We start from the raw sequence: 24,511 nt of genomic DNA on the forward strand, positions 1-24,511 counted from the left end.
TTTACTTAATCCATCCCTCTCACCACAATCCAGTCCCCCTCCCCCTTTCTGAAGCAAACCCCAAACCACAAAAGTACAGAGAGTGAGGGCCAATGTCATTTAAAATGGCTGAAAGTTCTGAAAATGTATTGGGGGGAAAAAACATCCCACCCTAACCCACCTCCATGAGTTGGCAGTGACGCTTAGCTGCATGTAGCTTTACAGCTGTCACTTCCTCTGACTGTGTAGTGGTGTAGCGCTGCTCCACGCTGGTTTCTGTCCTCCCTGTGCCTGCGTGGCCCCTGCCAGTCCAGCGCTGGCACATTAGAGACTGTGGTTGGCAGCAACTCCGCCTGGGTCAAGCGCTGGGTGGTGTGTGCGGTCGGGCGGTACCTGTGGTCGCATGCTGCATCAGCACACATCTTAAATGTGGTTTACCAGCCCAGTCCTTCAGCGCCAAACCTGAGTGTTATCTTTGAACCCTGTTCAGACGGATATATTAATTACATGGTGGGGATTTCTATGCTTTATAAAGTAATATACTATTATTTCTTTTTCCGTTTATCCATCTTTCATAGTATGTGGTAACAGTTCTCTCATTTTAGAATTCAGAACCAGATACCAGATGGGGTGAATTTAAAACATAGAAAGAAACTGCAGTGATTTGGTTTTGTTTTTACTCCAGTAATGAGCATTACCTGTCTTAGGCTGAGCTCCCTGTGCCTGTAGTGTTGGTCAACCTCCAAAGTGCAGTCTGAGGTGTTGACAGGAGTTACACTTTTTATTATCGTAACCCACTGTCTGGGGCGGCATACGCTGTATTCACCACAGCGAAATGATGGATGTTCCCCGCATAGCTCTCGTAGAAAGGCTGAGATGCGGATAATTTCGGTCAGCTGTCACAGTGCTGCGCTGCGCTCGCTCCCCACTCACCTGTCACCCTGGCTCTGTGACGCAGTACTCGACTGGGCCCTGCCATCAGATTACCTGCTTTAATTAACTCTGCAGACGAGGAAGCGAGAACAGTGCTGCTGTCAGCGGTGTCACGCCTCTGAATCCCGTCCTGAGCCACGGGAGCGCCCGGCCAGGCCTCGCAGAGGTTGGGGTGGTAGGGGGCGGGGTGGGTGGGTGGGGGGGCGCAGCCGGGACACATCCGAGCTCCAGGGCATCGAACATCCTGAGCACATTGGCCTGACAGGGAGACAGAATCCAAGGGTACGGTGTGTACTGCTAAGAAATCAGAATGCACTGTCTTGTGGTGTTCACAGTTATTATGCGCAAAGCCAGCTGAAGCCAGCTCAAGTTTGAGTCAGATGTGTCTAATGTAATACCTCCTTAGGAAGTCTTTAGAAATTATTCAAGTTTTTTTTTTAGGAGTTTATATATGAGACTTGGATTGCTTGACTACATGAACTTGTGCAGCATGAAACATTTATGAAACATCTTGTACTTACCAGGTAAGACCCACAGCAAGTAGTGGACCTGGGAATTGTTTGATCATTTATCTGGCTATCTTGTGCCCTGATCATGATTTCATTTTTATGCTCTGTGCTGTCAGTTTTCCCAGTGCTATCCAGTGAAATAATTGGATCACATCTGGAGTTATGAATTGCCTTGGACTCCTAAAAAAGTGGATGTGTGCACTCCTAGTTTGTCCTACCATTTACAGTCTGCGGGTTGCCCCAGATAAGCTTTACTGGACTTCACAGGGATCTGAGCCATTGAAATATTAATCAATGGAAATATATAATGTGTATATATATGTATGTATGTATGTATGTATGTGTATATATATATATATATATATATATATATATATATATATATATATATATATATATATATATATATATATATATATACATATATAATGTGGCTGCAATGAGGCTGCAATTTGTGGCAGCTCTGCAGAGAACATAAAGTCTGCCATTAAGAAAAGGTTGTGTTGGAAAATGGCTTGGCGATCTCAGAGGGGATCATTTTTGATCTTTGTTTAATACGGCACACACTTCTCAGAATTTAAAGTCTACAGCAGTTTTCATCCCTACCCAGCCATTCATTTAGAGCTGCTGTTTACTTGGTCACAGCTGTTGAACAATTAAAACATTTTAATGGCTTGTCATGGGGGAAGGATTCTACCATTAAGAGCCCTTTAAACCATGTCTGAATGCAGCAGCTTTGGATGTTGGCTGTGCTGAATCCATTTGCTTGTGGATCCCGGAGGATGGCTTCCTCTCTCCCCTCACAGCCTTGGACGTGCTTTTGTGTTGTGAGGGCAGTAAAAATGCACTGACAGCCAGGCCCTCCGCAATGTCGCCTGGGAGGTCTGCCGTAATTAACAGTTGAATGTTTAACGCACTAACACGCAGCCAGGAAGTGTCAGGTGACTGTGCAAGCCCTAGGTAGTGCTCATGGTTCACACAGCTGGAGTCTCTGTCTTGTTTTAATGCCACACTGGCAGTACGTTATCCTGACTCCAGCTCCCACCCACTGCCCATCATACATCATTGTGCATTTGCCAGGGATTTTTGTCCTTGGGTTGCAGTGATTTTTTTTTTTTTTTTTTTATTAAAATAGTGTTGCATGTTGGAGGCAGAGGTCTCTCATTTTGCCACCACCCCACATTTTCTGTTTATTTCCTTGAATATAAAAATATATACACTTGACGTACCTCTCGAACAGCAGGAAGTACATGAAAATAAATTTCTGGAAAGTTATTATTCATTGTAGGTGGCAGTGGCAATGGGAGGTTTTCCTTGGTTTTTCAGATGAGAGAACCATCGCTTCTGTAATGTACCTCTGTGGGGTTCTATAGTCTTTTGTAGCCACAACTTCCTGAACCCGGAGTGTATGTTTTGCTCAGAAACCCCAACCTGCAGTCCTCCAGAATAAAGAGAAACCTGGTGGACAGCAGTGTCATTATTTGTGCTGTCTTTGCACTGCATCTCTTTTTTTTTTATTCTCAAGGAGTGTTGGAGGTCGCTTTGTATAATGAGTGATTTAAGGGCAATTTCAGGCCTGAACTCTTTTGTAGATGTAATAAAGCACTCATTATGCGCAAGTATAAGTTTTGCTGTTATATTGTCTGAAGTGTAAACTGGTTTGATACTCTCAAGCTCTATACTTGCAACATGTCGAAAGGAATCAGCTGTAATCCCATTTCACTGTGACTTAATTTGGGGCCCTAGGAAGTAAACATGAAACTTTTCAATTCCCTAACAGTGGAATCACAGAGCCCTGCTAGCCGTGGTATCGCTTTACACTGCTCAGATGCTCACAGGAACCAGTCCTGTCAGTTTGCCTAAAAGTTAATCCCGAAATCCCACTAATCCCCTTGAAAATTCTTCCTTCTCTGTCACTGGAGATGTTGCTGGACTCAATAGCCTTTGTCTTGTCAAATTGAATTTGGCGGCCCTCCCCAAGAAAATAATGTAATTTGCTGTGATTTGATTTTCTGCCCTCTTCTGAAGTGAAGGGGCTTTCTGGATTTGTCCTGTTGTTGAACGGGGGAAAAAACTGCAGTCTGTTGGCCAGAGGCCCTGCCCACCGCCCCTCCCATGCTCCTGGTAATTGATATCATTCCCCAAGCCTGCTTATTACTTCCAGCAGTCGTCAGGCTAACAGTTGGCCTGTCAGTAAGGTACAAACCTTGCTGGCACATTATTCCATTGTTATTCCAAAAATTGTTATTCCATCACAAATATATTAGCAGCATGGAGCTGGTAGCTTCTTTGCTCACAGCACATTCACAGGTCATTTTTACAGATTTATTGAGCATGTTAAATTTTTTATGGACACAGCATTTATCTGCTTTGTTTAAGGCCCTCGAGCCCAGCCCACATTTATGCCTTATTTGGCCCTTCCTTACCTCCTTGTGCCTAGATGTGGTTAATGCCCTCTAAACAATCTTTATTCAGTTGAATGTTATAGCAGTTACATAAAATGTCCAGTTTTAGGAGCTTTGTAACTGTACTCCTGGAAAAGCATGGCATGACTGAACAGTACATAAGGACATAATAGAAACAGCACAAGTTGTATTACATAATCCTCAGGTCTGTGGTTTATTCAAGTCAGTTTACTGTTGCTGGTGTGGTTTGGAGAAAGTGGACAATCGTGTGAAAGACAGGTGGAAGTGGCATATGGCCTGCTGTCGGGGGGGGCTGACAACAGCACACCTGTGTACAGAGAGTGAGTGTCCCCTGTGCCTTTTGTTTTGCAAAGTTTTGTAATGCAAATGTAGTCATCAAATTGTCAGGCTGAAGTAGGAGTGCCATGTGAGTATACACACTGGGACTGTCATAAGTTGGAAGATGAGGTTAACAAGAGTAACTTCAGTGTCATTACCCCCAGATGGTTTTGCAGCATCCCAGAACAGCACGACTGTGGGACAGCATTGTACAGACTCTGGGGAGACACCAGTGCTGTGTTTCAGGCCTGTTGCCCAGCGACTCCATCAAGGCGGGGAGTGTTCTTAGAGTCTTACCAGCACAACTTGGTGGCAAGCCATTGTGCGAAGAGGATTTGGATTTTGAGGCACAATGACGGTATCCTGACATATCCTGATATTTTCATATCACAAATTCACTGCGACAGTGGTAAAGGAAGTAGTTTTAAACCAGAAAATGATTAATTTTCTTCCAGGTCTCTGCAGTTGTACCATACCAGTTGCACATGTATTGAATATTGACTGTTTACTGTACTTAATGTAAATATATTCAAACACAAGTAGTTATATAATGTTAATGTCATATGAATTTTTCTTGATTGTGTATTTATCTACCCTTTTTAATGAAAATTGCTATTACTATTATGTGACCAGGGATGTAATCCCTTCTTGTTACCATGTCTATAGGAAATTAAGGTCTGAATAGGGTTTAAAACAGGGTTTCTAAAAATGAAATGTGTCGTGAAAGAGAGGTTGCCTGTATTATGTATTTATACGTTTGCATTCATCTTTAGACCTGCATGTGCTTTGATGTTCATTTGTCTTAGATATTTTGACTCTTTTGATTTGTTTTCCTACTGATACAATCTAGAGCAATAACATTAATGCTTTTTATTGTTTCTGGATATATTTCCATTGCATTAATTGGCTCTACTCTTCAATGTATATTTGTCAAATTTGGCTTAGTTTTATGTGGCCCATCTTGGCTCAGCGCAATAATGAATAAAGAAAAGAGCTCTAATTCTGTGTTGTGGAAACCCATACATATACCAGTTGTTTCAGCCAAAACACTTCGAAAAGAATGGCTGGTCCCCTGGCAAGATTGAATGCTTTTGGCAGCTGGCTTTAATGTATACCCATGGTCTCGGAAAACAAAAACCCAATCTGGTCAGGCTTCCCGGTCCAGAGCAAGCAGCAAACTGAGAAATGCTCCCATTAGAAACTCAGGAAGATAGTATGGGGCGTCAGAGTGTCCCTCCAAAAAGAGTCTTTTATTTATGTTCCCACTACCTCCTAATTCACGCTGAACGGGGCCAGAGAGAGTTAAGGAGGGGGATGAAATGGCCAGAAAGCCACCCTGAAAGTTGGGGATAGCGTACTGAAAGGGACTGCACTGGTTTCTAAGGGGAACCGAGACTTTCCTAGGTCCGGTCATGGAGGAGACCCCAGCAGGGAGACAGGAGAGAATGCTTTTGAGTAGAACACATCCTTTGTCATATTTGACACAGTTGGTGAGGGAGAGCGGAGAGGAGGGAAGGGGGTGGGTGGTGAGGAGAAGTGTGAATGCCTGGAAAAAGAGGCCATTAATTTTGTGAAGTATGGGTGTTTTGAAGGTTTTCCTTTCCCAAGCCAGGCCCTCCTGTGTTGAGTGATGCCTTTGTGTGGAGTCCAGAAATGCAGGCCCTTTTCACCACAGCCTGTGTGGAACTCTTCAGCACGTCTCTCAAACTGAGCCACTGATTCATTTGAAAACAATTGGCAACTTTCGTCACTTCTGTGCAAAGACACCATTTCTTCCTCTAAGCATGAAGATGTATTATAATTAGTCCTGGCTGCATCATGGTCAGATTCCTGCAGGCATATGGTCACCTACATACACAAACGCGCGCACACACACACACACACAAACACTGTGTGTGAATATATGTTCTGTATGAATATGAACTTTTTCTGTATATTCTTTTTCTATGTATTCATTATTTTTCTGTGTATTTTAGATTATGTTGATTTTGCAGATTCTTTGTATGCTAAACCTGTTTATGTGATACAGTGTGGAATTTAAGTATGGATCTGTTTTTGGGGTGGAGGTAGGGCTGTGCGATATGACCAAAATCTCATATCCTGATATATGTCATTTCATATTCCGATAACGATACATATCACGATGTAGCACCTTTTCTATAAATTCGATGAATAAATAGTTTATATAAATGACCACATGGAAAGGCCTATTTCTTATTACATTTTGAATTATATAATCAACAAATAAAAGGTACTTACCCATATTTGGTTATTTTTCTCCTTTTATTTAGAGCCTTTTTTTTTTATTAACAAAATTTTGAATTAACCCTTTTGCACATACAGTCACACCGGTGTTATTAGCCGTTTAGCGCGTATGTTATAACCGGTGAGATTAAAACAGTAGATTGGAAAAATTCTAGATAATTTTAGCTTTGAAGAAACAGCAATTTAACATTAAAAAAAAACATAGAAAATGCTAACTGAAAACTATGAGAAGCTTAATAACTCTAATGAAAACATAATGAACCATGTAACATAACACGCACGCAGCATAAAAATAAGTTACGTGTGGAAGGGTTAAGCATGTAACAAAATATAAAATATTAATGTATAAAATACAAAAAGGTAAATGGAAAAAACTTTTCAACTACAGTTTTGTGTCACCTTCACTCTCCTCCATGTTTGTTTGTGTTACCATCATGCAAATTTCCTACCTGCATCCGTGCCGCATGGAAGAACGCAAAGCATCGTCCAAATGACAAAAAACATTGCCGTAAAGTATGTGATTTGCGACACAACGAAATAAGCGATAGACCATAATATAAAATGATAGACGTTTTTTCTATCATCACATGATATATATCATCATATCGCACAGCCCTAGGTGGAGGGGGCCCCTAAAACGGCAGACAGGGGTCATGATCAGCTGTATAGTGTAGTTTTGGCAACTGGAGGCAAGGAGGAATGAAGTGAGATCAGTGAGAATGCAAAGGACAGGTGACAGGTTAAAGGTGTTGTGACCAAAGAATCATAATTATCATAATAATTATAGTAATTCTTCAAGTAGCGAACAAGAACAAGGTAGTGTGAAGAAATGGATGCCACTGTTAACATAAAAAGGAGCAATGCTTTTTGTTAGCTTGTGATCAGAGGCGCACCTAAGATTCCAGTGGAACAGGAATTAGTCAGCTGATCTGAGAGGCACAAGCAGGTAGCAAGAGCATGTCCAAAGCATTTTTTTTTGATGGGTTACAAGGAGAATGTGGTCTTAATTTAACTGCTGCTTTCACCTCCTCTCCTCTGATGTATGCAGGATTGATACAGCTGTCTGTGAAGGTGTATTTTGTTGTGTTGGAGGACAGCAGAGAGCACTCAAGTGCAGTGTTTTTGAACCCTGTCCAGCATTCAAGTGGTCACTGTGCCGATCCCTTCAGCCCCCCCCACCCCCGGGGGGTCAACTGTAAATAGAAAGAAGTGGGCCTTTAAAAAAGACTTGCCCCTCATTCCCTGGCAATGAGGCTTCCCTCTCTCTCCCCATTAATTGTTTGAAGGGTTTTCCTATTCAGACCAGGCCAGGGACGTGTCCCATTCTCCCAGGCTCCTTGTGCATGCGTTAAACTCTTATGACAGTGCTGGCTCTGACTTCTTACAGCCAGGACAAGTGGAGACACTGAGGGGAAAGGAATTCACCATCTCTGAGAACTGTTGCCAGGGGATGCAGGTTTTATTGACTGGGTACAGGGGAGAGCACCCTGGCATGCACCTCTAGAAGAGCAGCATAAATCTCAGGAGGAAGACCCTTGAGGGGAAGCTTGTCTCCGGTCACTCCGTGAGCAGCAGTGGGGTTGGCAAGGGGGAGAGCATTCTGTCCTAGTCCTGTATATGCCTGTGTGGTTAATGTTGTGTGTCCTCTTCGGCAGGTGTGGCGGGCAGCACAGAGTGCTCCTGTGGAAGGAACCATTTCACTTGCGCTGTCAGCGCCTTCGGGGAGTGCACCTGCATCCCAGCGCAGTGGCAGTGTGACGGAGACAATGACTGCGGAGACCACAGTGACGAGGATGGCTGCAGTAAGTGCAGACTCCTGCAGTTGCTCTATCTAACCCGCTCCATTAGTGTGGCCCTTCCCTAGTCCTATAGGCCCTCTGCCCTTTTTTTTTTCTGTCTTGATGTGAGTGTTAAGATCTGGAAAATCTCAGCAGTTGCCTGAGATGAGGTGTAGGTCTTTACAAACTGTAATATTAATGGCTGGTGAAATGTAGAAACCTCATGTGGTGTGTCTGATGCAGGTGTGCAAAGGACATTCAATTTTTTTGTTGTGAAAATCTAAGATGTTTCTCTGCATCACAATTTGAAAAACATTTTCATCAGTTTCAGATTGACTTAGATGACTTAATTCAAGATGTAAACTGCCAGAGGAGACCCCTTAATGGAGATCTGAGATGAATGATCCAACATTCTGAGATCATTCATCCAATTTTCAGTTAATAATTTCACACATACTACAGTAAGTTGAACAATTGGACTCAATTTCTCAGGTACTGTGCCAAAAGGGATGTCTGCTGTGAAGATAACGTGTTACTGAAATGTGCTGCTTTGGCTAGAAGCACAAAAGCACAAAAGCATTTTATAGTAGTTTGTGAGGGTTTCTTTCTGTTTGCTTACTGATCCTGGAGCCAGTGATGTCATTGTTGATGGTAAGGCTCACAGAAGCCATGGCAGCAGTAGCTGTGGCAGTGTGACTGTATGTGTCCTGGCTGCAGATTCAGACCCAGCCCTACCCAGCCCCTCTGTTCCCTGTGCGCTATCTACATTCCATCCATAGCAGGAGCATGAGCTCTGCTACAAACAGATCTCCTGTTACACTGGATCCCATGCCGGGCCAAAGGTATGTAGAATGTGTCAACCACAATGGTGAACAATTCATCTGAAATCAAAACCGGTGTGGCCTGATGAGGAGTGCTGCCATGAAACAGGGTCAAATTACCAGACGGCTGCAGCTGAAACATGACTCTCTTTGTTGCTGCATAGCATGAAACGTCAATGAAACATTTAGACGAGGATGGTTATGTTTATATTTTTGACAAGGTCAAAATTCAGAATTTCTTCCTCCCAGAATCACACTAATAATACAATAAAAGTCGGAACTGACATGTTGAAGATGGTGGAGCTGGTTATATTGTAGCTTCTTCGATCTGACATGCTGAAAGGCCTATAAAGCTGATGAACAGTCTTCACTACAGGAGCTTAATGTATTGATTAATGTAAATCAGGTAACTGGTCCAGGTTATGAATTGCTGAGTACTGAATCTGAAACCTGACAACTGCATGTACGCTGCAACCAGACAGCGGTCATTTTAATTCATGTGTGTGCTTAATATGATTAATGTAATTAAATTATACTCCTCACCCTCAGTGCTGCCTTTGTATAAAAAGGCTTTAAATAGGTCTTAATGGACTGAAACCATTAAAGAGAGGATTGGATCCTGTTGTATCTTCCATTAACTTCAATTCAATTTGACATCTTGTCTAACTGACGATAAAGAATGGAATAATTGAAGATGAAGCAAAGAGATAATGTATGGTTTTTAATATATTCTGTGAAATGTGGACTGAATAATGAATGTATGGACAGCCTTTCAGGATAAGGGAAATTAGAGGCATGTTTTCAGTTCATTGATGGAGCTGTTTTTTGTGCCTTGACGGGCGTTCATGACTGTGGTACCAAGGAGTTTTCTAGTTTTGGGGAATGAAACTGTAATGTATGTGGAAAAGTGTGGTGTATTTCAACCTTTCTGTTCAAAACAGACAGGATAGTGTCATATTAATAAATACACAAATGCACAATTTATACATTTGTCCTGTGTATGAAAAAAGCAGAAAAAACAAAAGCTTGGTTGAATGCTATCCTTTTCTTTCTGTTACTGTTAAAAAGTTTCATACACATTTTTTAGTCATTGAATATTGTACCATAATCTGAAGATTCTTGTGACGACCTGTTTTTCCTGACAGACATCTTAACAATTCAAAGGTGAAACATTGGTAGAGGGGAAAATGCAGCTGTGGGAATGTTTTCCACAGCAACTGTTTTAATGTATTTGTTGGAGGACCTCAAATTTAACTCATCACTTACCATGCAGTCTGTGGACTACAGTAAATCCTGGTAAGAATGCAGTTGCTAAAGAATGAACCCCTCATCTCCAGTTGGTGTCCCTCACCAGGGATAAAATCTGAATGCCTCTAATTCTCTATAATAGCATTCTGAGTACAAATGAAGGTGCATTTTAGTTTTGGTCATAGATGCAAAGTTTGGTCATAGATGCAAAGTTCTTTTAAGAGAAAGAAATGTCCTCATTGCTCAGAAGTTGGTAGTGGTTTGTGGCGTTTATTTTTTTAAGCAAACCTCTGGTTTAATTATGATTTGGATTTCCAAGCCAGCATAGCAGTTTAGGGAGTATGTTATAGAAGCAGGAGGATCTAATTTCAATGGGGTAAAGATCCTACCAGACAGAGGCCTGATGACCTGTGGGAATGGCTCCAGTGGCAAGGGGGGATGACCCTCCTGGGGCCTGTATTACTTGCAGCAGTTACAGGAAACCAGATATTTGGAAAAAAAAGAATGATTCTTGAGGGGATGAGAGGGCTGTGAGAGGCACAGCGCTCATACATTTTCCATGTTGCAGGCCCCCTCTCCTTCAAACATTTAATCTCAATTGGCCATCACAGGTTCATTAATACTTCATATTGTACTTCATACAGACTGACAAGCCATTTGAATTTTCTGAGATTATGATGATGGCTTGTGTTAAATCAGGTAAACCAATTCAGCCTAAATGCTTGAGTTAGGTCTTCTCTATGTGCATGAGCTAGGTCTGAACTTGGAAATTCCACTTTGAGTTTCATTAACACTGAAACTTTTATTCATTAAAGTACTTAGTGAACACAGACACAATTACCATTTCGAAAAGACAGCCTTATAATTAGGTCAGATAACATTTAATTAAGGTAAAAATAAAAGCTTTGACAGTCCTCTTTATCAATAAGTTCTTTTAATAGCTTCAAACTCAATTGATGTTGCCTATAAGATGGTTTGGATTGCCAACTTCCAGCAATTCATAGATTGATATCAAACTTAATTGGACCCTTTTTCTCCAATGTGGTACAACAGTGTGGCAAGAACAGTCCATAGTATTAAGCAACACTAGTAACAACATAATGCTAGCTGGTGGTAGTTTGGACAGATTATCATAGCTAAGATGTCTCAAATCACTAAGGCTTAATAAAAATTTCAAAAGTTAACCTTATTCCAAAATTGTGTGCATCCTTAAGTGGTTTAAAATGAACACAGCTGCAGGCATTTTCTGCACATTAATGGACATTAATTCACATTAGGTTGGCTAACCAGTGTTAGTTTAGGTAAGATATGTTCCTTTGCAACACCATCCCTACAACTTCAGCTGTTGGTAATGTTTCTGCAGCAAAGTATGGTATTATTATAGGGAAACTACCCGTACAGGGCTAAAATGTAATAATATGCTACTCTGAAGATAAAAAATAAATTTGTTTTCTGGTGATGTCCATTCAACATTAAAACCAAAGGTGAGTGGCAGGTGGTTTTAAAAGATGTGATGTGATACTTAACCAGTCTGCTAATGGTCACAGTAATATAACTTGCAGAATAGATTAGCAGTTATGTGATCTTAATGGATGGTGTGGGTAAGGTCAGTTAAGCGGGCACTGATACCCAAGAGTATGAATGGTTCCTTTGGATCCCCAGTTTTAACATGGCGGAGAGAGTCCCGGGTCGACGCATTGCCTGGCGGTACAAAGGCAGTGAAGGAGTAATGAACGTGGTTTTCACTCCCTGCCCCTTTCTCCCAGCCTCATCACTGCACTCAGACTTCCTCACTCAGGAGAGCGGATTGAGGCCAGTGTCATGGTACCGCCATGGACTGTGAAGCCCCCCTGCTGAGTTGAAAGGCTTGTGCTCTGGAGGGGGGCTGATTTGGGGTCCAGGGAGGGGGGTTGGGGGGGGGGGGGGGGGGGGTGTGTGAAGATAAGATGAGCTACATCCTTCAGTCTGAAAACTGAGGCAGTGCAGAGTCAATCTCCTTCCATCTTCAAATGAAATGGGAAGGTAAGCCATAGCCGTAATCACTCCTTGGGCCACGGAGATCCTGCAGCTTTTGGCAGATCAAAGGTGCGATTGTAGCACTGCTTAATCCTCCAGCTGCACAGCACCAATCAGATGGCAGCTCTACCAGTGGGGATGCCGGGAACCAGTTGTGGCCAAGAAGATCTCGTAAAAAGTAGATTATGAACAATATTTCTCCCTTTCACCTCAGGGGAGAGCCGTTTACTGATAACGCCATTATCTTGGTTGCAAGAGGAAACCCAACAGCGAGGGAATTCATCATTTCTTTTTGTCGGAGGGTTTCGTTTTCATTTGCATTCAGAAATTTGCATAATCCGTGCACTGCTGCTAACTTTTTGGCAACAGACCACAGTAAGCTTGTATGGCTGCAAAATTTAAACAAGCTTCCCGTTTCAAAATATTTACTCTAGGGTCTGAGTGGTGTGACAGAAAATGCACTGTATGCAAGTAAGAAGATTTGAGTATCAAGCAAAAGAAGAGGAAGATTAATTCGCTTTAATCTGGCCTGTCTTTGGCCTGGATTTGTCACTTTTATAAAAAGCATGTCATTTTTCATTGGTTTGTTAATCTTTTTATGAAGTGCCTGTTTCATTGAAGTGCAAATGTTCTGTAGAATTATGTGCAGTTGTAGTGACAGTGACATTTTAATTATCAGACACATTTGTAATAAGTAATTAGTCAAACTGAGAATTCTGAATGTCTCTATAAATTGTAATTGCAACATAAATTACATCTTTTAGTTTATTGAAGTGTTTTGTTGAATGATTGCATTGATATGTTTTTAATGTTTCACACATGAAACCAAATCAAATAAATTATTCAGATAACAGATCATAATCAAATCAAACAAAAGATTATTCAATCTTATACAATCAATATAAGCTTTTCCTCATCCACATATATCAAATTTGGTAAATCTTGTGATTATTGATAAGTCCATGACTTTTACAGGACTGTAGTTACTGAACCTAGTTAATGACTGTCCCAGCCCCTCGATATGACATTTAGTCAGTCATGCTTCATGAAAAGTAGTACAGCAGTCATTTAAATTCCAGAAATATGCACATGATGTGGGCTTCATTTTGATTGTTTTTACCATCAGGCTTTGCAGGGCATGGCCAGTGCTAGATGATAGCTGTACATGGCTTTGTGATAGAAACCTCAGTCTCATTTTCCCAGTTAGTGGTGATCTTTTACTTGGAAGAAGTTCGTTTTCTCCACTAATGTATAGCTGAATTTAACTTTTAACCTGAAAACGTTGGGCCAAGTCTACTTCTCAGAACAGTTTGATAAGTCATTATCATCCAGCATGTCTGTTTGCTCTGTTGCGGAGGCTTCCTTCAGCAGCTCCCTGTTGACTGTAGAATGCGTCTGACAGCCATCTGACATCCTACAGGCCTCTCGCAGCAGCCTCGTTACACTGCCTCACCTCACAGTCACTTGTGCTCATGTGCAATGCAGGCGTCTTAATGGAGCTTAGTGCCAACAGGAGGTCCGGACACAGATTTCCGGCTTTGAGGAGCAGACCGTAGGGCGGGATCCAATCAGTGTCAGATAGCTGGGAGCTGGCAGCACAGGCTCTGCAATCCTGCTCTGTATACCCTCTGTCTCACAGGTTAGCCTCCAAGCTGCTAGCATTCACAGGATTTGAACTCTGCGCAGTGTGAAGTGACTTCCCTCCTTTGTCTTTGGCATTTCAGCAGCTTTAAGAACTCAGAGGTTGCTGACAGTTGTTGAGCAGATATGTTAGAATTGTTGGACATTTAGGAGCTATTTTAATTAAGCAGGTAGGAAAAAATGTTGAATCGGTTTTCATGAAGGGTTTAATCCCAATGAAGGGTTCAATTTCTCAGTCCCTGTGTGGGACTGAGAAATTGGTTTTCATTTATTCATAGTCCCAAAATGTATCTTTGCTTTTCATATAGTACTGATTTAGTAGGTACATAGTACTCTAGAAGGTCTATGTTTTTCGAGAATGTATGAGGGTGGAATTGGAGCCTTTTAGTGTAGTATGGCAGTACAGAGGCTGTGCTATGCTGCAAAGCTTATGTATGTATGATGTGTGAAATACTGTTTTTTTTTTGGCATTTTGCAGAAAGATAGTCATTGGAGCTGCACAGTAGGGAAAGACACGGACCCGCATAACATTTTGATTGGCGGATAAGCACAAAAATGAGTTTGAATGACACTGATTTTAGCTTCTTCATGCTCAAAATTTTTCATGGCAACACTAAAATCTTTGGGATAGTGGAGAATATTTTATGTTGCATTCCCAGAGAACATGTTGCAAAGTAAGTAATCATACTATTTTCTAAATTTCAAATGAGCAAGTGACTTTGTGTCTGTGAATTGTGCCTTTTGGGCTGTTTACAAAATTTTTCAGCATTCTCATCTGAGAAATGCACGATGAGGAGAGCGCTGGGGAAACGAAAAGCTCGTTGAGTTGTTTGACCCTATTTAAACTGATTTATTATCTGTAACAAAGCATTCGTGCTAACATGCCGTGGCAAAATTCCTTGTGCTGTATTTATTGTCTGTGTCTGATTCTCAGATGTCTGCTACATTGATTTGGTATGTCTTGGTCTTGTAGGCCTTTAGTCTTACAAAGCACTCAGCCCTCTTTCCATGTGGGGCTGAACAAAGCTGACAACAAACTCTTATTTTCTTTGGCACTCCTGGTTCAAGAGATGTAGACAAATGTGCAGAAGCCCTGCTCTGCCAAGGATCAGATACATTTGCCCTGTCAGGGTAAAAAATGAAAACTAAACCATAATATTTGCAAGGGCAGTTGCATGCTAGCCAAGCTGATATACTGGTAGGGCAAAATCCCTTTGTACCCATGCTTTGTAAGTCACTCTGGATAAGAGCATCTGCCAAGTGACTAAATATCTCATGTGATACAGTGATATACAGGTTTAGCTTCTGCCATTGTAAGCACACCTTATATAAGAGGTCAGTACTGGTGGAACTATAGGGTTATGTTTTGTTTGTCATATACGTGTTTGAACAGTAATGTCATTGTGATAGACATGACATCAAAAATCAAAGCAAAGATCTTTTTTTTTTTTTTTTTGCAAGAGTAGCCTATATACTAATCAGATGGGGGCTAGGGACAGTCAATCCTCCTGGTTTACGTGAGGTATTCCATGTACTCTGTAGCAAAACTGAATGACTGCAAATTAGAATGACTTGTATAGTTTTTGTCTGTCTGTGTTTCCTTACACGTTTTTATTAGTACAGATTATGACAGATTAGTTTTTATTCCTCCATGGGGCACCTTTATGTGTGAGCAGTATAGTGCATATAGTGCATTCACAGGAGATCACACTACTGCAGAACTGGGACAGGAATGCATTGATAGAAATCATCGTTAGGAAGTACCATTCCTTTTCACAACATTACAGTCCGCCTGTGGGCTCTTCAGCTGGTCTCAGGGGTGTACATCTGTTTTGTGACTTCCTCCACACTTTTGCGATAAGCAGTCCAAACCAGAAATATTCGTCCCATTAGAGATTCTTTGCACTGAGGGTCCTGCGCTGGGGTCCCGAACATCTTAAAAGCGTTAATGATACATCTCTACAGAGTGATCACTGTACCTTAACATGTAGGACATGTAAGGAAAAGAAGTATTGTGTGTAAGTCTGTTACATTCCTTTTATTGGTGATTAACATAGGCCATATTTCTGCCAGTTTTCCTCCGTAATTAAATATAATAATTATACATAATTAAATTTCTCTGAAAATGAGTTTAAGAGGGCTGCCTCTTGCTTTGAAACAGTATTGCATGGATGCTGTGGGCATTTTGCTGTTCTGTGATTTTTGTAGTTACTTACTTTGGTTTGGCCAGAGTTAAGTTGGATGTACTGAAAAGATACAAAGGTGGTGAGATTCCTGGTCATTGCTGGCAGACGGTATGGCTGGTTTTAAACCTGCGCTGGGTGGCTCTGTCTGTGCTGTAGTTCAGCGCTTTGCTGCCTGAGCCTACTCTTGTTTTATGCAGTATCAAGGGTGAGTGGACCTTGAGTCCATCTGTGACATAGGAAGTGAATTGACCTTGTATTCTGGTAAAGTTTGCAAAAGTTAAAGCCCTCACCCCTTGAAGTCAAATTTGGACTTAAACAGAGATACACATCTGCTAAAAGTCAGTATGTGAGGCATGTTTGTAGAAGTGCGTGTGGTTGATTAATAAGTGCTTAGTGCATTCAGTAAAATGCTTAATCTTTGCTTTCAAAAACAAAAAGAAATTGAAAAATCATTTCATGCTCCAGTTAGACGTATGCTTAGCAGTGGTGAAAGTAGATTTAAATTCTTAACATGTTTCTATGACCTTAACACTAACACCAGGGTCTCAAAAACTAAGAACAAAACCAGAAAAGTCAGGTACTCAAAGCCACTGGTTAGTTCTTGCATATTGCAGTTGCATTACCATGCTGATTCTGAATCAAGTGTAGTGCACACTTTCTGTTATGATGTCATGGGTGAGCATGATTGAAAGCACATGTACATGTATATCTACACTGTATTGTACTTAGTAGGCTGCAGGCTGCATAGCCTAATTGGCTGTAGCTGTAAATATGAACAATGGGGTACATTTGGAAAACTGGTATACTTTTCTGATTGGGACAGACAACAACTGTTGTAGTAGGTAGTAGGTATGACTCCTTTATTGTGTGTTTTTTCAGTACTGCGCACAAGCTGTTTCATATGGTGAGGGCCTACCTGACCAGACTGATTTCCTGTTACTACTGCTGTTCAGTGACAGAAGTGAGGACAACTATGGACACAACACTTCCCCTTGGAAAGATGCAGTGGCGTAGCATATTCTTATAAGACGCTAATAAGGATTCTGCTGCAGTGTGGAGGGAGAGGCCTAGCATTTCAGCATTCTTCTCTGTGTGACGCACAGATGATACCGTCGCCATGGGACAGAGACACGCAGATAAGGAACATCAAAGGAGCACAAGGAGACCACATCAAGATTGTATTGTCTCACACAGTCATCTGATTTCGCCAGACATGCTGTTTGCGTGCATGTGACACAAAAGCTAAAAGTACAAGTCTGGCAACTCAGTGGCCTACTAAAGTTCACATTTCATACCCATCCAGTCCACAATTTGAGGATTTTTATTTTATTTTAGTGAAGGAATTAAGTACTTTTTAGTATGTTAAATATTAACTAAATCCTCAATATTATGGATTGTGTGTGCATATGTTCAGAGAATATATGGGTTTCCAAGGAATATTCCTCACATATATTGATCATGTATCACATATAATTGAATATTAGGGTGTACAAATTATTCATTGGCTTTAAAAGCAAAATAAGCAGTAAACCTTGTTTCTAACTGTAAAATATGTCATTCGTTTAAAATTGTTCTATTTCACTTCAAAGGGTCATTATAGTTAGTCAGATGACTTTGAAGAGAAGAAATGGTTCAACTGCAAGACGTTCAACATTGTGCTAACAGAAAGCCTAACTCAGCTGGTGCCATTAGAAAGATGTGCAGTGCAGCTCCAACATGTTGTTATGTAAAGAGGAAATCTAGACCTACTATTCCTGAACTGACATAGGGTTGGTTCCTAAACTAAAAAAATGTATGTGTAGTTATTTGGTTCAGATGTGATGTGTGATACTTGAGTGCACTTAATGTAATGGTAAGTCAGTTCTATACTTTTGATTGATGGCAAGAGCTGTCTGTCTGCTGTAGTATTTGGTATAATACTTGCAGTCTACCTACAACTGTTCCTAGACTGTTGCCAGGTCCTCTGTGGATTGAGGAGGAGACCCTAGCCTGCAGTGAATTATAAAGTATGTATGAACAAAAATATAGGTCAGTAGTGCCTTCTCACTGCAATCTCCACATTGTTCACTTATTAATTCAGTTTTGCTTCATGCTGGTATCGCAGTATGCAGTCACCACAGTGAAAGGAATAGATGATTTTATTGACATTACTGAAGTATTTCATATTGACATGAGTGAAGAATTTCCTAGGAAGGCCTGTGTAAATATGAAACAGCCTATCAGTTAATTCAATAGAGAATTCTCCTCATTTCATTGGTGCTGGCCTGACACACAAAGACTCAACCGTCTTCCAGTGAAAAAAAGAGGAATTCCAGAGAATAGCATAACAAGCAATTTCTGGGTCCTGCGTAACCAATTTGAGCTGCAATTGTGCAGCTGTGGCAGGGCACAGCTTGTGCTGTTTGTTTGCTGTACACTGAAGTCCAGGAGGGTCTGAAATGGCCCCCGGCCTATGCTTGCTTGAATGGTTTAGTAGCCAGTAGGATTATGTTAATGGCAGGGTCCTCAGCCAAAGCTTAGTGGCTATCGTGCTAAACAGGAGCTGCTGCTGCGTCTGTGTGCTGTGCCCCAGCCGCTCCCAGTACATCCCATTATGCGTCACTCGCCCAACAAGAGGCCTGGAATTGGAGGCCCCGGGGCTACCCTTCCGGGGCCAGCACTCGGATTTCCATAGGGCTGGCCAAGTGTTTCATTTAGGGTTGCACGATGTTATCGGCACAACATCGGTATTGGCCGGTAAAAACTTAAGTTAATTATCAGCATCGGCATATATGAAAATTTCTGCTGATGTGCCTGGCCGATAAGACAACTTGTTAGCTATGCGATGATGCTAAATGTTTATTATGAGTGCCAGCAACAAGCTTCAACATGTCAGCTGTGTGGAAGTATTTTGAAGTATCTGAAACAGATAACAAAATTGCTATTTGCAATGCTTGTAAAGCACCAGTGATGCGAGGAGGGGTAAAATATATAGCTAAGTTTCTCACTCTGGGAGGATGCTAGCTGTGTGCTGCTAAGCTTTTCTCTGCTTCTGGAGGGGCATGAGACCATTTTTAAATAACACATCTCCGTAAGGAGAGAATGCAATTTGAAATGAAACAAGACAGCCCGCGATCGCCGAGCTTGTGCTTTGGGACTCGAACAGAGGTCCTAATGGTTTCGACCGAGCCCTAGCTAAGTTTCTCACCCTAGGAGGATGCTAGCTGTGGGCTGCTAAGCTTTTCTCTGCTTCTGGAGGGGGTGTGAGAAAAAATTTAAATAACACGGCTCAGGAAGCAGAGACGGCAGTGGGAAGTAAGACAACCCGCAATCACCTAGTTCCTGCTTTAGGACTTGAACAGAGGGCGTAATTTTTGTGTTTGTACACTTACACAACGACACTGGACAGCAAATAATGTTTTCTGTAACTTAATTGTGTCTCTGCTCTTTCAAAATAAATATCACCGCTACATAAGGAGAGAATGCAATGGCAAATAAGACAGACCATTTTTAAATTACGTTGCATGTATATATATTATACACACACACACACACATAATAACGGTATCGGCATTGGCCATTGGCCATCGGCCAAAATGAGTTTGAAAATATCGGCATATCGAATATCAGTAAAAATCCAATATCGTGCATCCCTAGTTTCATTAAATCATTTCCCCCATTGTGACTCCAGTGTTTCCGTCCACGTTTATGTGTACTTTAATGTTTCTTAACCAAAGCTATATGTGGTCTAAGAGTAATAAAACTTTGTCACTATCAATGCCCCCTTTCCCCTCCCCGTTATTCTCTCTGAGCCTGTCTTGTAGGACTTGGTCCCAGCTTACGTGAAAAGCCTGCATTATGCCATTCAGGCCCTCTGGCAAAGGGATACGGTAATTTATGTTTTGGACGTCATTTTCCCGAGGAATGAGCTAAGCCATTAATAAAGTTAAAGAATTATTCATCCAGACAGACCACTGTATTTAAACACATCACAAGAGCATGAGACACTGCAGGGCCATGTGTAACAGCCCCGCCAACAGCCCGGGTCCTACCCTTCCTGTGACTCCAGCGCATGTATTTTTCAGTGTGTATGCATATTTCAGCGAGGCCTTTCATTATTGCTGTCCGCGGCTCTCCTCTACAGTGCTGCCCACTTGTTCCCCCCTGGATTTCCACTGTGACAACGGGAAGTGCATCCGGCGGTCCTGGGTTTGTGACGGGGACAACGACTGCGAGGACGACTCGGATGAGCAAGAGTGCCGTAAGCGAGCATACCTGCCTCACACCTCTGACGCCCTGCTCTTCAGACTAGCATGTTTGAAATGCGACTATAAACCAGACCCTACCACCCTGCATGTGTAAATCACTTTTCTACCAAGATATTTTGATTTAACAGTGCAACTCATTCTCAACATTTTGAAAAGGACAGGTGTGACTTCATGAACAACAGCTGGTTGGAAGGATGGGGCATTCAATCTGTCAGCATATTTAGCCACAATAATCAAGAGCAGAGATGTGTTCCTCAAGAGCTGCTCTTTCTAGTTTTGAATAAGCCTTCTAAGCAGCTTCCCTACAAAAGGTCATGACCAGAGCTGTGTCAGTACATGACTTAGTGGAATTTGGGAGGCTGACATTTGCCCTTCTTGTTTGCAGACTTCCTCCTGTGCCTGGAGGAATGTGTAACAAGTGTTTGTTAGTAAAACACGCCAAGTTGGCTAAGAGCCTGCCAAAATAATACCTCGTATGAAGGGCAGCTAATCTCTTGTAGTTCCTCTGGTTTTTGAGCAATGGGAGTCATGTGGCCTTGAGTCCTTTCTCTCTTAGGGAGCCTGAATGTCTTTGGCTTTAATCTCCACATTCCCCTTTGCCACAGACATTGTTTACTCACAGAGTTTCAAAGCGCACATTTTTTTTTTCAAACATTCTCCAAATAAGAGTTTTAAAAGCCATCTCACACCGGCAACAACTTGGTTCCTCTGCAGTATACAGGCTCAAGACAGATTCAGGAACAATACATTCATTACAGTTAGTAAGGAATAATGTGGACTGTGAGTGTACACATGAGATTTATGTCAGGTTTAAGAGTTTATTCTCATCACCTCAATATTTGTATATCCATATGATGACTTAAGAAAAGATTGTAGCTGTTTAACAATGGAATCTTGTTGATAGCTTGGCTTAGATATTTGTTTTCCCCTACTACTATTCTTAAAATATGGAGGCATATTTTTCACAGTGAATGATCTCTATCCTGTTTGAAATCATCTAGCTATGTATCTTGCATCATCTCACATCAAAGATTCATATGCCATCTGGTAAGCTTCCTCCATCCTGCCACTTTTGGTCCCCAATCCTTTACTCCCTTTTCCTCTGCTGCCAGTTTTTTTTCCTTTTTGGGTGGGAAATTGCTGTTCAAAACAAACCAAACCATAAGTGCTGAGGTCAGGTTGCATTTCTTCCTCATATGTTAAAGCTAGTCACAGAAATGGTATCTTATGGGGGCATCTCTCTGCCTTGAGTAAAAAATTAAACAAATACGCATGCCCTGTAAATTTTTCCTCCCTTGTTTTTTTCCTCCCTTATCACTTTTTTATTTAAGTACTTTATCTTTCCTGTCCTTTTTCATTACTTAGGACCATAAGAGAGTAGTTTAGACTTTTTTGGAGGTCATTACGTTTTTTTAAGTTTCGGACAGCAATCAATGAAGAACAAACATGACAAATTCAAGGAAAATGAACATTCTTCAAATCACGTCAAAGTCAAAGTATTCTTCAAATTTTTTGTAATTCACTTTTTATTGTGTTTTCTTACAACTCCATTTCACCTATGGAACATAATGGGAAAAACAAACAGGATAAAACGTGCAAATAGACAAAAACGACACACACAGAAAAAGATCAAGTAAAAACCAAATTCACCATATGAAGGAGGATAGCCAAAGGCAGAGCATCTCCACATGTATAACACAGTTCATCCAGATTCTATCATATTAATATAGGGGCCCCAGATTTTCATAAAAATACCCTGTCTGCAGTTCCGCTTATAGCACAAGTCTTCATAAGAAGATATTTTGGCCATTTCCTCCGACCACTCCCTGAAAGACATAACCATTAGTTTTCCAGTGCCGAAGCACTATCCTATTCCCAGTTGTGAGGGCTATTCTGCACCATAAAGACTGATGGGTATTCAGACCAGCCTCCTTGGGTATTATACCTAATAAACAGAGTGCAGCACTCTGCACCAATGATGAGCCAACCACAGTACTGATAAAGGTGATAACATTAGACTAAAGGCCTTGCGCCATTGTACATTTGTAGAGCATATGTAATAATGTACCTCTGTTCGCATCACATCTCCAGCACACATCAGAAGGCCCAATCCCCAGTCTTGCCATCCTACATGGGGTCCAGTAATTTCTGTGAATGATCTTATAGTTAATCAGGTGTGTCTGTATTTGTCTTTATGTCTTAAACCATGCACCAATGACCTCCTGCCATACTTCCTCTGACAACGCCTCCCCGAATCTGCCTCCCAGCTCCTCTTAAGGCCATCAAGCTTGGGTAGTTGTGATCGACTAAGTATAGAGTAAGTAGAGTATAGAGTAAACCCCCCCCCCCCCGGGAGCCATTTCGTTTGCAACACTTCCTGTATATCTGTTGAGATCAGAGGTAGCTTCCTATTAATTGGCATAATACAGCTTCTTTACTGAAGATATTTCCAAAAGTCTTTTTTAGGGACTTTATATTTGCTCTTCAACTGCTCAAATGACGCAAGATGGTGTTTTTCAAATATATCCTCAATATAAAAAATACCTGCCTCTATCCACTCGGCCCAGTGAAATGATTTCTTGTTGATTTTCAGTAATTTATTGTGCCATATGGATGTTTTCTTTGTGAAAGAGGGATTTGACCCTGTAATCTGGTGGCAGATCCTCCAGGTTTCTTGTGCAAAAGCCAAGACCGGGTTTCTACATGGAATTTCACCACTTGTCTATGTAATAAAGACATGGATTGGATAGGGTTTTGTAAGTTCTCTCTCAGTTTGTACCCACCCAGGGGCTTGTTCTGTCTCCATATATAATTTTGACAGCTGCTTTAGTGATACCATTCTGCTCTAGGGAGACCAAGGCTTCCATCCTCTATAGCTGCATAAACTTTTGTACGATTAAAAGAGGGTTTTTTGCCATCCCATAGAAAATGATTGACTGCTTTGTTATACCTTGTTAGTAAAGGAGGGGGGAAACTCAGTGGTAACATATAAGTAATAAAATTCATTTGTGGGACTGTTATCATTTTCAGAATGTTCCCCAACATTTTCAGAATGTTTCCCAACAATGATAGCCCTAATTTTGACCAATTTTGTAAAGCATTTTCTATCTTCTGTTATCTAAACGGGGAATGAGCTTGATCCCTAAGTATGTTAATCCTGAAGGAAGCCATTTAAATTGCCAGTTCCCTCTGACACTCGGTGGACACAATCTAGACAAGGGCATTGCTTCAGACTTTGTCCAGTTTATTTTATAGCCAGACACCTGCGAGAAGGAATCCATTACTGCCAGGACATGTGGCACAGCTGTGCTAGGGTTCGGCAACAACAGCAGAATGTCATCTGCATAGAAGAGCAGTTTATGCTCTACTTCGCAAGTTTTAATACCAACTATATTGTTCTTATTCCTTATTGCAATGGCCATGGTTCCAGTGCAGGAGTGAAAATCAAGGGGGAAAGGGTGCAGCCCTGTCTTGTCCCTCTATAAAGTGGGAATGGAGAGGACTTTTTGTCCGATTTGTTATTATTGAGGCCCTAGGACCAGAATATAATAATTTAACCAGTTTAATAAATGAATGAAATCTCTCAAGTGCTCAGGTACCCCCACTCCACCCTGTCAAAAACCTTCCTTCTCTGTGTCCAAAGACAAGACGACAGTGGCTTCTACGTTGTTTCTGGTTTGCCACATTAAATGGAGCAATCTGCGGACAATGTCTGCTGATGTCCGATTTTTAATGAATCCTACCTGGTTAGAATGGAACGTACTTCTAACCTTTGTGCCAAGATCTTAGCTAATAGCTTGGCATCTACATTTAATAATGAAACTGGACATTAGCTGCCACATTTTTCTGGATCCCTGTCTTTTTTATGTATTAAAGTTTAAAATTATTGCCTCTTGCATACTGTCTGGAAGACAACTCTTTTCTACAGCATCCTGAAAACAGTGAGAAGCTGCAGTGCGAGTATATCTGAGAAAACCTTAAAAAATTCAACTGGGAAGCCATCCATGCCTGGAGACTTCCCAGGCTGTAAGTCTTGGATGGCTTGCTGAATCTCGTCCAAGGTAATATCCATGCCTATTTCATTTTGTTCTTCCTCTGATAAGGTTGGCAGATCCACTGTAGAAAAAAAAAACTATCTAAGGGT

At 41.4% G+C, this 24,511-nt stretch overlaps 1 protein-coding gene across 3 annotated transcripts in view; it reads left to right on the forward strand.

The window, feature by feature from the left end:
* Positions 1-24,511, forward strand: part of LOC118787692 (low-density lipoprotein receptor-related protein 4-like) — a 96,581-nt gene that overhangs the window by 34,474 nt on the left and 37,596 nt on the right. For all 3 annotated transcript variants that reach the window (XM_036543299.1, XM_036543301.1, XM_036543302.1), the window contains exons 2-3: positions 8,086-8,232; positions 20,244-20,360. In XM_036543299.1, coding sequence (XP_036399192.1) covers positions 8,086-8,232; positions 20,244-20,360 — 264 coding nt within the window. The remainder of the gene's footprint in view (positions 1-8,085; positions 8,233-20,243; positions 20,361-24,511) is intronic.

Source organism: Megalops cyprinoides, chromosome 13 (assembly GCF_013368585.1).
Source record: "Megalops cyprinoides isolate fMegCyp1 chromosome 13, fMegCyp1.pri, whole genome shotgun sequence".
NCBI lineage: Eukaryota > Metazoa > Chordata > Actinopteri > Elopiformes > Megalopidae > Megalops > Megalops cyprinoides.